This window comes from Leptinotarsa decemlineata, unplaced genomic scaffold, assembly GCF_025532065.1.
Source record: "Leptinotarsa decemlineata unplaced genomic scaffold, Ldec_3_MD MMD2_tig00026307_RagTag_RagTag, whole genome shotgun sequence".
NCBI lineage: Eukaryota > Metazoa > Arthropoda > Insecta > Coleoptera > Chrysomelidae > Leptinotarsa > Leptinotarsa decemlineata.
In genome coordinates this window covers 5,931,018-5,945,954 of record NW_027412681.1, presented here as the reverse complement: position 1 = coordinate 5,945,954, position 14,937 = coordinate 5,931,018, and the positions used below count along the sequence as shown (strand labels likewise).

Below are 14,937 nucleotides of genomic sequence, written 5' to 3'. Positions count from 1 at the left end.
TGACCTAACACTACTCCTTTTGTTTTGCTGTCTTCTTTAGGTTTACAGTTCTGTCATTATTTTACGGGCAAACAATGAACAATTCATCATTATTATTGTTATCATTATTAAACAGTGACTTTTTCGGGATATATTGGACGCTCTTAGATCCCATGTGGATTGGTATCGCCAATTACTTCAGAGCTCATTCAGCAAACAGATGTCGTTTTCTATACTCATTTACCTTCAGTTCCTGGGTTAGTTAGATTTTGTAAGGTGGCAGGTCCAAGTTACATTGCAAATTTCGGTAAATTGTGGTCTGTGAAAAGTCGAGTTTTTGTGAGCGATGCGAAATCAACTGCTTCGGATTCTCCTGCACACTCTCACAGACAGTGGCGATGTTTTCGGTAGATCACGCGTTTCGTCGACGTACGGGTGTTGGTCGATCGTTTACAGAAACAGTAGTTTCAAATTTGTTCAACACATTGCAAATAGTCCTCTCGTAAAATGAACGAAGCGCGCGGTACGTTGCTCGAACAGAATACCAATTCTGATTAAACGCTTTTATTATGTTTATGTGTTGTTGAATGCCATATCCGTTCATGTGGATTTGACAAAACAGACAAATTGGATGAGTACTGATTTGACAGATGTAGCTTCAACAAGATTGCTGTTATCAATTGTCAAAGTTCTGAAGTCCTTGGTGGAACACCCTTCATTCATATGTCGAAGAGCTAATGTACCAAAAATATTGCTTTTTTCAAATAAAAACTCAGAAACAAATTTCATAGAACCAATACTACTCAAGTGCATTTTTTGAATATAATGAAAACATAAATTCAGTATCTGATTGATAAGATTGATAAGGTTTCAGTGTCCAAAATTATATATTGGACAAAGGGAAAGAACTTTTTTCCACAAGAATGAAAGAAGATTGAAATATTTTTTTTAGATGTGAAAGTTGATTCAATACTTCGTTACCATAATATCACGAGGTTGTATGTACTGATTATTCTAATTCAGAAAAGTCTAATCAGTAATGAGGAATTCATGCTTCATTGATTCTCTGTATATCAAACGGGCACATCACGTATTTCTCACATGTTATGAGAAACCAAGATTTTCGATCTAGTTAACAACGCCGGTAGATGGCGCTATTCAATCAAATCCTAACGTCCCCGGAATCATCTCGAATATTTCACGTCCCTCCAATAAAATAGAAAAAAGCCCATTCTCGCGCGGCTATAAAAATAAATTTTATTGTTATACCTCTTCCGATCTCCGAACTCCGAAAAAATCTGTTCCAAGAATACGAAAGGAATAGAATTGAAAATTGCCGTTGAGCCGATCGATAGTTCTCGTGTGTGTGAAATATTGTCTATTTTTAAAAACATTCTTTCAGGTTTCCGCCGATTTCACGTGGCTCAATCCTTTTCGACTTTTTTTATGATCACGTTCTCGAGGAACTATTGTTCCCGTGTCCATTGTGAAAAAACTGGAGGGAATTTCTGTAGGGGACCCTCAGTGATTCAATCTGAAATTGGTTCAGGGATCAATTCCTTCATTTTCATCTGGGATACATAAAAAGTGGTGATAACTAAAGGATAATGATAATTACAAGATAGGCTGGAACTGAAAAAAAGTCCTGGACACGACGGTTTTACTGCAGATATGTTGAAGCATATAGCAGATTTTATAACAGTCCCTCTTACCCACATAATTAATAGTTGCTTCTAAAATGGACTATTTCTAAACATTTTAAAAACGGGTGTTATCAAACCGCTCTTCAAGAGTGGTAATAAACAACAAATTCCAAATTATGAACCTATTTCTCTGATGTCACAAATTTTTGAAAAATAATGAAAGAATGAATGACACACTTCATGAAAAACCATAATATCCTGTCACAACAACAGTATGAATTCAGAGAAGGAAAATTCACAGAAGATGCAATATTGGAACTGATGACTCATATCTACAAAACACTTGACATTTCCAAACCGACACTTTGCATTTTCGTTGACCTTTGCAAAGCCTTTGATACTATTTGTAACACAAGGCTTCTTGAGAAACTGGAAAAATTTGGCATGCGGGCGGGGTAAGCCGCATGATCTATTGAACCGTATCTCTCAAACCGAAAACAAGTAGTCGATATTGATGGTGCAGTAAGTACTCAAAGGACATTCACCTACGGGATTCCCCAAGTTACGGTCTTGGGTCCTCTTCTGTTTACCATCTATATAGGCAGCCTATTGAAAATGACCTCTTAGCTTTGCAGTTGACACAGCAGTATTTTATAATGACGATACATGGCAACAACTGAAAGCAACAGTATTAATAAATGGTTTGAATATATTAACTAACTTTGAATGCGGAAATGACCAAATACCTATATCAATTCCAGAAGCCGGCTCCATCAAATACTCTGGTATAAAAATTGACCAACATTTGAAATGGAATTTACATACATCGTATCCCACAAATAAACTTCAAGGATTCATATCAGGATTCTTATCAGCCATTTGACAACTGTATATTATAGTTTAGTTCAGTCCAAACTTCTAATTGGCATAATAGGATGGGGAGGAGTAAATGTACAAAAAAAATTCTTAAAATAATCTTGGGCAAAGGAAGCATGTATCCATGCGATAATTTAAACAGAGAAAGTGCCATTTTTGATATTAGACAACTCTATTGCCAAAAAAGGTCGCAGAAAATATACAACAATGAATTTTAAAATAACACGCTCATATCACACATACAATGCTAGGAGACAGAAACATAGTGTTATGGTTCCGAAATATATCAAAACAGTGGGACAGAGGCACTGCAGCTATCTGGTTCCAAAAACTTGGGATTTACTGCCTGAAACCCTAAAAACTAGTAAAAAGTTTAAGGAACAAGTGAAAAATCGGCTAAATAGTTATGACAGAGATATATTTCAAGAAATCATTTTACTGTATAAACCGCGAAAATTCAAACCTGTTATGATTAATCAGTTTTAACAAATTGCTTGTCCTATTCAAAAGACAGTGATATATATCTCTAAACAGACTCTAGATGTGACTTTTCACCGACTGTGATATTCATCTTATGTAATACCTTGCATAAAACTATTAACCATCCATTAGTGATATTTAGATACTGTGATATATGAATATTATGTTCACTGAGATTGCAAACCGATCATGTTATTCTATTGACCTGGATGTGACGTGTTTACCTATCATTATGAAACTTTAAATATTGTGTTATGTGCTTGTGATTTTTTTATCAATTCTACACGTTATATCAAGCACAAGGAGCAATCTTGCGATTGTTTCTTCAGTGATGCCATTGTTTATTGTCTATTTATTCAGCTCTCAAGCACTACTCATATAAACATTTTGTTTTCGAAATTGTAATTTTTTATATTTATTATTATTATTTTTTTTTCACCGAAGTGTGCGCTGGTCAGGCCCTATCCCCCGAAGCCCTGATACATTCGGGAGGGCGCGCCAGCATTAGCAACGAATGACCATTGGGTCCGAGAATCAGGTGCCCTGAGCAAACGCAGTGAGCCAAGAATGACAGCCTTCTACATCTGTGCGGCTGAGATTTCTGCCTTAGTGCGGCAAGCCGGTATGATTTTAAGATTCGAGAGTAGCGAGGACATAATTCCACTAAGGACTCCAATAATCAGAACAACCATTTCGACAGAGTGATCTGGATAGAGTTTGCGGAGTTCGAAGAGAAAATCTCGATATTTTATCCGTTTTTCCTCCTCTTTTCTGACGATATTCGTCTCGCCAGGAGCTGAAAACTTCACGACAAATATCGTTTTGCTCTGGTGATCGAGAAGGACTACATTATTATTATTATTATCATTATTACTATTATTATAGCACAGTTACTCAAACTGTGACACCGAGGTTCAGCCTAGCACCACTCAGAGGTGTGGCTGCTCACAACATAGCTGTCTAATGTTGGATCACGATTGCTTTGTTTTTAGGCTCTGATTTCAACTAGCAGCTACCTTGCAGAGATGACTGCTTCATATGACAAAGAAAGGATATCGTTCAGCGATCGATGTGAAAGCTTGACTTCACAATGAACCGCCTTGAAGAGCCTCATTTATTTTTGTTTTTCATAAATTAAGTTTTATAGCGATCCCATAGATGAAATTTCCATAAGGCGAGATCCCATTGCCTACACTCACTTAGATAATCCGATATTCTGATAAAGTTTTAGACTCGAAAAAAATGTTGAAAATCAAAAATAGGTAAATGCAATCTAAATTTTCTCTTATCAATGTCTTGATATTAAACTTGATATTCTGTGATAGAACAGAATGAAACTGAAAGAAATCATTCATGAATTATACAGTGATGTAATAAAATTTTCCGTGTTTGATACTTTCAGGAAGTTTTTGAAAAAAACGTGAATTGAAAGCAGACTTGACAATTTCGAGATTTAAAATATATGGTTTTCAATTGAAATGGAAGCGCTCTTGATTACTTTCTATAAATGATAAACACCTCGGCTCCCGTCAAAAAATTTAATGAAAAATCACCGGTTCTTTCGCCAAATTCCAGCATATTATTTTCGTCACTGCATAAAAATGGCATTTTTGTGAAATTCAAATTAACGAGGCTCAACTATATTCACCTGTATCCAATGCACAACATTTATTACATTTGTAATTTGTTTCGTGTTGAAGTTGTTGTGTTTTTCTGAATCAGTTTCGTATAGTAACTTCTTATTGTTGTCATTACTATAATCACCAATTCATTGAAGACAAGAGCAATTTGATTTATCATGTGTGGATGAAGAATTCTGGCATTTGTTGGGTTAGGTTAGTATCTCATGTACTGAGTAACCTTTCAATGGAAACATCGATTATTATCATTGTTACAGAGAGGAAATGTTGAATATCTGAAATAACAATTCTTTTTTGAATCATAAGCTCATTGTAGAGGTAAATTGATGGATATAGCTGTTACTTTTCTTCATTGTAGAAGTATTCTGCATTCATTTAGTTCCCTATTCGAACACAACTATTGGCTACCAAAAAAAAATTGTTACATCAATTGATTATCAGTTGAAACTGACAAATACATTTTTTTTCATAATTCGTGCTTCAAGAGTTAAAAAGATTTGTTTTTAGTCAAAGTAGGATAAGTAAAACAAGGTATGAAATTGAAATACTTACAATTTTCAAAAGCAGATTTGACATCCTGGAGAATTATGATTTCAGCTGTAGCAGAGTCGAAATTAAAATTATTACCTCACAAAATGATGATCGCTCGCCAAAATATTAAATTTGAATGACCAGTTCTTTCGCCAAATTAGAGAGTGGAATTTTTACTGTGGCATAAAAATACCGGTAGTTTTTTTTTAAGTAGTTGTCAGATTTGACATTTTCGAGAATTATGATTTCAGCTCTAGGAGAGTCAAAATTGAAATTACAAAATGATAAATGCTCGCCAAAATATCAAATTAAAGAGTGGATTTTTTACATAAAAATAAATGTAGTTTTTTTTATGAAGTATTTGTTTGTGAAGTAGTTGGCAGATTTGACATCCTCGAGAATTATGTTTTCAGTTCTAGGAGGGTCAAAATTAAAATGTATACCTAATAAAATGACAAACGCTCGCCAAAATATCAAATTTTAATGACTAGTTCTTTCGCCAAATTAGAGAGTGGATTTTTTTTACATGAAAATAAAAGTAGTTTTTTTATGAAGTAGTTGGCAGATTTGACATCTTCGAGAATTATGTTTTCAGCTCTAGGAGAGTTGAAATTAAAATTTACACCTAATAAAATGACAAACGCTCGCCAAAATATCAGATTTTAATGACTAGTTCTTTCGCCAAATTAGAGAGTGGATTTTTTTTACATAAAAATAAAAGTAGTTTTTTTATGAAGTAGTTGGCAGATTTGACATCTTCGAGAATTGTGATTTCAGCACTAGGAGAGTCAAAATTAAAATTTATACCTAATAAAATGACAAACGCTTGCCAAAATATCAAATTTGAATAGCCAGTTCTTTCGCCAAATTAGAGAGTGATTTTTCTATATACCTAAATATAAAAGAAGTTTTTTATGAAGTTGTTGTTTGTGAAGTAGTTGGCAGATTTGACATCCTCGAGAATTATGATTTCAGCTCTAGGAGAGTCAAAATTAAAATGTATACCTCATAAAATGGTAAACTCTCGCCAAAATATCAAATTTCAATAGTTTTTTCGCCAAATTAGAGAGTGGATTTTTTATTAAGTAGTTGTTTGATCTCTAGTTGATCTTGGAAAAACTTCAATAAGAGTAACATACTTTAAGTTGTTTCAATAACCCCAAATCTAGGAGGATCAACTATTCGTTTGTATCATTTTCATAATATGTATTTCATTTGTCATTTGTAATTGTGTTTCAATTCTAAGCTTATGTTGGAAACACATACTTCAACATATCATATTGCAATCATTTTATTCCCTACTCGAAGTCAACAATCAGCCCAATAAAATTCTTAATTTTGATTTGAAAAACTTTCAAATATATTGCGGCTCACATTCATGTTGATTCTATTTATTCGATTAATGTTGGTTATTTGAATCAAACATGCTAGCTGTAACTATTCATATTATTATAGGATTACTGATACCATTTACGTTGCAACTATATTTTTGAATCAGTTTTTTTTTATCGACCTTTTTTGGGTAATTGTTACCTTCCACAATCTGAAAAAATATACAAATTATAATGGAGAACTTTATACAAGTGTAGAAGGGCAAACTTTTTAGTTTACCCCGATAAGTTACTGCGTAAAAATCAAAGTATTTTTCACAAAGAAAAATCTTCTATTTATCAGTAACTTGTCGTATTCAACAATTTTGCCTATCAAAAAAATTATTGAGAAATAATACTTATCTTTTACGTTTCGGAGACCAAAATCTGCCTCCGTCTTCAGAAATGGATAAAAAATTCGAATATATTCGCAGTTATTCCTTTTTTGATAGCTTATTTCTTTACTTCTTCGACAGATGTCAATGAAGTTTTGAAAAATGTTTTCCCAACTTCATTGACATGGGTAACAATTACCCAAAAAAGGTCTAAAAAAAAACTGATTTTTTCCTCCACAAAAAATGATATTTTTGAAGCCTTGTGATACATGAACTTTCCGCCCAGAAACTTCTACCTCATGTACATCGGCTCATTATTTTTTTCTGTAAGCATTTAGTAGACTTTATGATTCAAATAATACTCTCTCGTAATACATTGCTGACGAGCTAACAGCTATACTGGCATTCAGAGGAATAAAATGGTAGATCAAACTGCGGAAAAAATTAACCTACTATAATAATACTATAAGACACTTTTTCCACACCAGAACTGAAGCACATTCCGCTAACAAAGCTGCTATCATCAGTGAAAGTAAATCTCATGTATGTTGAAATTAGTTTTTCCGTTAACCAGCTAACGCCCCCTACGGACGACATCTCTCCAAAGTCAAGACTTGCGTGAACTAAGAACTAACGAGGTCTAACCTTTCAACATATGATTCCTAACATTATGAAACAATAACATTAATGAAGGTGCTCGAATGAGAATCATCATCATGACATTATTCGTAGAACGTATTCCACATACTCCGCTTTCAAAACTTTCGAGGGTATCTAGAAGGCTTTTGTCATGGAGCGGTCTCGCTGATTTTGAATATTTCTCATTCATTCAGTTCATGCCCGTTTTCTGAAGGGACACTAGATTTCCCTAGTCTACGAAACTGAGTATGTGTGATATGTTCTTTAAAAAGCATTTTTATCTTCAGATTAGGTTGATCAACATACTTATTGTTGCAATCTTTACAGCTTTCTCCATGAATCTCAGAGATTTTATCTTCCGTCAACCTGTTTTTTGGGCTGCCTGATACTTATTAGCGTGAACGAGCAGTTTTGACAGCCATTTTCAACCCCAACGTCTCTTCTCTTGCTCCTCATTGTGCCTTTAGAAACATTTGTTGAACTGAAATCAATTATGTTACATGCATACCTTCATCATCGAAGGTAATGATATGTCCAGATATGTACAGTACGATGCAAATGTATGGAATAAATTCGATATTTACAAAATGAGCGTCTTTCGGAAGAAATCCAAAAACAGGTCAACTTTAATTTTTGACGGCCCATCTCATGATATTCATATGAAAGACGTTTCGTCACCGGTGTTGGCGTGATGACGTAATCGACAATTTTTTTAAATGCAAACAGGGGTCATGTGGCACCTCATTCAAAAGGTCTACTAATCATCTATTCAACGGTATAACCATACCAATATTCATTTATATAAGATGAACCAAAACATTATTATTTATTGAAGTATAATAAAATTATAATAAATGTTTAAATTGATGACCTTCAGCTATGATGCAATGTGAAAGCCGGGCACTGAATTCATTTCTAACGTTTCCGAGAACTTCGGGGGTTATTTGTGCAATCTCCGCTCTGATGCATTCCTTCAACTCTTCTAAATCATTTGGTCGATTTTGGTAAACTTTACTCTTCAAGTATCCCCATAAAAAAAAGTCTAACGGGGTCAAATCCGGAGACCTTGGTAGCCATTCGATCGGCCCTCTTCTTCCTATCCACTTTCCTCGGAAAACAGTATCCAGGTAGGTTCGTACATCAACGGCGTAGTGTGGGGCGCCCCATCCTACTGGAACCACAAATCAATTCTATTTGGAAATAGCTGATTCGGTTGTGACATCAGATGATCTTGAAGAAAGTGTAGATACCGAGCACCAGTTACGCTTTCCTCAAAAAAGTATGGTCCTATTATCTGGTTGTTCAAAATTCCGGCCCAAACATTCACTTTTTGTGGATATTGTGTGCTGTGCTCCTCCATCCAATGTGGATTTTCTCTTGCCCAGTATCGATAAGTCTGACGGTTTACGTGACTGTTGAGCATAAAAGTAGCTTCATCTGAAAATATTATATTTTGTATGAAACTCCGATCTCTGTCAAGCGCTCCATCATGATTTCGCAAAATTCGACTCTTCTGTCAAAGTCATCTTCTAACAGTTCTTGGACCAGCTGAACTTTATACGGATGCCACTTTTCTTTTTTCAACACTCTAACAACAGTCGATTGGTGTAAATTATTATCCAGTGCGACTTGCCTCGTGCTGGTATGGGGGTTTTCTTGGAACGCAAGTACCACATCAAGTTTTTGGACTTCTGAAATTGATTTTCTACCACCTTTAGGGAGATCTTTAACATGGCCCGTTTCTCGAAACTTTTTCTCAATTTTACTTATTGTTGATTGAGAAACGGGTTCTCGGTTGGGGTATTTCGCATTGAATAAATCACGAACTTCTGCCTGAGTCCTTACTTTATCTCCACAGCCAATCATAATTAAAATTTCGATTCTTTGGGTTTCTGTTACTTTCATTGCCAGATTATAAGTGATTTAAATATTTTTCTAGAAATAATGTCAACCGCTTCAATGATACTTCACTTCAATGACATTGACTAATCTTAAGTAGAGTGTAGGACTTTTATCACCATTTCTTTTTTCTAATCAACAAAAACAATAGAAGACAGTACGATAATTTATTCTCAGTGGCGGTGCATAGCATTATTTGGTTCAACGAATTACTATTATTTGTAATTCCAGTCTTCTGAATACATAATTTCGGTTGACCCTGTATTAATACATATTGAAACCATTATACCGTTGAATAGACGACTAGTAGACCTCTTGAATGGGGTGCCACATGACCCCTGTTTGCATTTAAAAAAATTGTCGATTACGTCATCACGCCAACACTGGTGACGAAACGTCTTTCATATGAATATCATGAGATGGGCCGTCAAAAATCAAAGTTGACCTGTTTTTGGATTTTTTCCAAAAGACGCTCCTTTTGTGAATATCGAATTTATTCCATACATTTGCATCGTACTGTATATGAAAGGGTATAACTTGGTAGTAAGATTTAGTTCCAGTCATGATCTTATCGTTTGAACGAATCGATTAAATCGTTGATTATCTTCATATTTACCACGAACGACAATTGAATTCGTTACTTCAGTTCATATCTGTGACTCCAAAAAGTGAATGCATAAAAATTCTTACACACTTCTTACTCACAGAAGAATATAAGTGATAATAACTTTTCTTCGAAAACCAATAGTCTCATTTTCAATGAAACACAACAATCTAGATGAGAACTCTGCAGTAGATGATAAACTACATACGAGCATATTGAGCTGTGAAAATTTGTTGAACTGAGATAGAGACCCTATTTAGCCTGCAAGACTCTATTTAGCTGCGACAACGAGGAAACGTTAAAGAGACTATTTCAAACTATGTACAGGAATAGACATATATAATGACCTCAGTATTTGACATGACATGACAGAATTGGTTTGTCAATGATTATAATTATAGCTGTAAACTGTTCATTTCATCAGTATTCACAAAAAATGCGAAGTTAATCAGTTTCTGTTTGTTTCAGGTTCCTGGCTATACGTCAGAATGGGTGACTCCTGTGGAGGATCAACTAGAAAAAAAGACCGGAAGGCTAGAGCTCTCCGGGGTCGGTGGTAGCTGGGGTACCCTGAGGCTCCGGTGCGAGGCCACTCTTTTTAGGTTATATCGTGCCAATAGTCTGGAAGTAGAAATCCGACCGGATACACCCCAACCTGCATCTGTTCTGCTCATGGGACCAAGTAGCAGAGGTATGGAACACAATTTATTATTCACACGCTTGCGATTGATTCGTATCGAAAAGATTTGTTATCCTCATGTTGAATCGACATCAAGTTTTTAGATAACTTGATACCTTATATGAACTGAAAGAATTTGAAGTTCTTATTCCGATACTGTTGTTTTTTATATATAATTCAATGTTCATAGCAGTTTTTTCGGAAGTTTTTTTGTTCCATTCAATTTCTACATGGAAGTGCCCAACCAGCGCAACATTCAAGGAAAATGAAGAATATTATTAACAATTCGAAAAAAATTTCAATAAATCTCTACCAAAACTTAAACTATTATTCAAATTCCTATCGCCTTCTAAGATCGCTTTGCACCGCACTGTCCGCGACACTTGACTATCCCGATAGGCGAGTAGATGGCGTTGATATTTGGCAATCGCAGGAGATAGAAAATGCCTCGGAATTCTATGGAAGCCGGTAGCATTATTTTTGCCACGTCTAGAACGCCAGCGAACATCGAAGAGTCGCGAAACGTCGGTCGGTCTGTGTGCACTCATAGCCATGTCATAATTGGTTTATGGCCTGCATTATTTTCTTTAAGGTATGATTTACAACACTACCCCCTTCCCTGAGGTTGTTCGCCACGAATACCGTTCCAAACAGGAACATCGCAACCCAAGTAAGGACTCTGTCCCTCTATGTGGACAACAACTTGAGGCTTGCTTCTGGGTGACAATTGGATTCTGTACAGCAGATCATTTTTTTTAGTTACCAAGTAAGGTCCTTGCCATGGTCTCTGCAATTTGGGACACGAACCTTTTCGACGTTGGGGTTGGTAGGGCCATACCGCATCGCTCTCCTAGAAGCTACCGGCAGCAACTCTCTGTTGAATCTTATCTTCATCCTGCCGCTGGAAAGCTGTAATTTGGTTCTGGCAAATTCGTGTACAGTTTCCAGTCTCTTCTTCCGGTCATTCACATACTCTGATAGAGGTACTTTTTGGGATTCATGAGATACGTCTATCGAAAGCTTCAGTTCCCTACCAGTTGACAACATGGATGGTGTGTAACTTGTCTCGTCATATTGGGAGCTCCTGTATGCCAACATGAAATGAGGAACCCATTCATCCCAGTCTCTTTAGTTTTCAAAGACAAACATCGAGAGGTAGTTATTTATGGTGCGGTTATGCCTCACGACCATTTCATTGGACTGTTGGTGTTCTTCTCTTCTTTATTCCCAACAAAGTCATTATTTCCTTCAATAAATCCGATTCGGAGTTGCCGCCCCGATCCGAGTGAAGTTCTTGGGATACTCTGTGTCTGGCAATAACGTTCTACAACAAAGCTTTTACCACCGTTTCAGCCTCTTCGTTGGGTGAGGCTACTACTTTAGGCCATTTGCAGAAATAATCTCCATCACAACCATGAGGTACTTGTTACCGGATATAGTCATAGGAAGTGGTCCTCTTTGCCTTGTCTTCGGACCCTTTTTCAAAGAGCACAGGTCAAAGCGCTCACACCACTCTTTCATGTCTCGACGGCAATTGACCTAATAGTACCTCTCACGCACTCTCGCTAGAGACCATCGTTAAGATGTTCGAGGATATTCGGGATGCACGTCTTTGTAAGTTTCATCTAAAATTTGTGGGTTATTCCATCCGGGCTTTTCCATTTCCGAGTGAATAAGTCATCTCGAATGCACTAGTAGTCCCATTGGGGCTAGTAATCCTTTTCCTGCTGGCCGAGTTTGAATATCTCTTGCCATTCCGACCTCAATTCTTTGTCAATCCATTCTAATGCAGTTCGGATCCTCCTTCTACGATGATACCTTGCCTCGTCATGAAGGTGGTGTCACCTCCAAAGGCTGTTAATGAATGTACCACGCTAAGGCCAGGTAATTCCCCAGATTTTCTGTCCCTATCCATAGACAAGGGACCCTTATAGGTTACTACGTTCCGGGTTAGAGAGAATTCAACCTAACAGAGATGACCATAAAGGAGTCTCTGCCTGCTACCTTGTCACGTCAGGTGGAAATCTCTTCTCCTGGTAACTGGGTATCCTTGTCCTCTTGGTGTTGACAAAATTCACATTTCTCCACAGTAATCCTTTTCGGGTCCTGTGATTCTTTCCGAAGTTTCCGGAACACCTTCTTCAAACTTTTTGTCGACTCCTTCAAGCTTTTTTCGAATTCTTCTTCAATTTTCCTTCCAACTCCCTCGTCAAATTTTCTTTTGACCCCATCAAGCTTCCCATCGACTAATTTTTCCAATCCTTCCTTGGTTTATTGAAAAATTTTTGAATCTTCAAATAAATGAAGGTACATCTGATGGTCTGTTTTTTGTTTCGTCTAAATATTTACCGATAATCAACAAAATTCCTTTCTGTTTCTTTCTCATTTATCCAGAATAGTCAATCATAATTCGAGATCTTCCATTCAGCGCAATCGTTTTCCCTTCTTCCATCGTTCTTCATACTCCGCCAGGTTCTCTTGCAAAGCCTTCCATCTCGTCGTAATCGACACTCCTTGTTTTCACAATAAAAGTTCAATATAATATTTCGCCCAGAAAAAGCATCCTACTGTTTGTCTGTTTTGTTGCATGTACCCTCATGTTTAAACAGGTACGTTTATAATTGCATATCAGAAATCCATAAACTATTAATGGAAAATAAATACAGTTAATGAAATTGCCTGATGTCATCACCAAATGGACCAACTGATTTGTAAATAATTCCGTAATTGTAATATGTAAAACAATAAATCAACATGGACGTTAATTGAAACATGGAAACGTTTGATTTTTCATTTCCATGATGGAAATGATTCCAAATTGCAACTCAGTCGAATTGCAAACGTGATTAACGTAATTATTTTTGAATAATCATTCAAACAACAATCTCTTGTTATGTTTTGAAATGTAGATGAAAACAAAATGCCATTGTATGCCGCCAATGAGTTCAGTACAGAACAAAATATTCATCAAATATATTTGTTTGGCTTTGCCTTTGGCGCCTACGCCCACAGAAAGCAAAACCGCATGGTTTCGAGAACATGTTTAGCACTGATCAAGAGAACGAAAAAATTTTTACAAAAATGGAATGAGTCAGACGATTTTGTCAAGGAAAGATACATACGTACATACGAGGTCCAGCTATTAAATCAAATCAAATCAAATTTATTATTATTCTGAAGACCACAAGTGGTATAAGACATGTCAAAATTTTGGTTTATAGAGACATAAAGCAAAATTACAGGGTGAAAAGTTGAAATGATAAGTACAAGTACAGACAGAGTAGGTACACTACAATTTAAACATCAAGATAAAATATGTAATTACACACAGAGTATGACAGAATATACTCTCAGTGATTTATATACTAAAAAATTCTTCCAAAGTTTAGACTTTACCCTCAATTAGTACTTTTTTTAGTGACTTCTTGAATCTGAAATAGGTAGGTTCATCTTTCATGTTTTGAGGGATTCAATTAAAAATTCGAATTCCGATGCTTAGAGGACCGTTTTGTGATAGGTTCAATCTGTTCAGATGGGTATTCAACAAATGCCCGGTGGAACGACCGTGAATGTCATTGCGACAGAGCACAGTATTTCTATGTTTGTGAATGTAACAAGCAGTTTCCAATATGTAAAGAGAAATAAGGGGTAATTCTTGTAGCTTTCTAAAGAGAGGTCTACTAGATTCTGTTTGGGGTTTGCAAAACATGGCACGAATGCACTTTCTCTGTGTAATGAAGAGACGTTTGGCAGCAGGTGATTATCCCCATACTATGATTCCTTATGCCAATCTCGACTGAATTCCTGCAAAATATGAATTTTTCATTACTGAAGTTGTCAAGACTTTATACATATAGCGTATTTGAAATATTTTGGTGTCAATATTTTTTATTGAAGTAGATACGTGGGTTTCCCAATTTAATGTATCATCTATATTCAGACCTAAGAACTTAACAGAGGTATTACGGTTCACGTTAGTGTTGTTTAAGGTTAGGTTGATATTTTCAATTTGTTTTTGTCTTGTATGGAAGATAAGAAATTCAGTTTTCGCTGGGTTTATATACAGCTTATTTTTTGAAAACAATTTTTCAATTTTATGCATCAAATCAACACCAAATAACGAGACTGCGCGCCTAGAGGGCGCCCCAGAAGGGTGGGGAAAGAAACTACAAGTGCGTTGGGTATATGAAAATCTTCTCTAAGCACTTACTAAAACACGTTTTCGTCACTATCATAGTATTTGTACAGTAGCGGTTTGAAAC

General features: G+C 36.0%; 1 protein-coding gene across 1 annotated transcript in view; it reads left to right on the top strand.

Annotated features, from left to right (window-relative positions):
- Positions 1-14,937, top strand: part of LOC111504397 (uncharacterized) — an 859,110-nt gene that overhangs the window by 837,755 nt on the left and 6,418 nt on the right. The window contains exon 5 of the mRNA XM_074181189.1: positions 10,465-10,687. Within this exon, the coding sequence (XP_074037290.1) occupies positions 10,465-10,687 (223 nt within the window). The remainder of the gene's footprint in view (positions 1-10,464; positions 10,688-14,937) is intronic.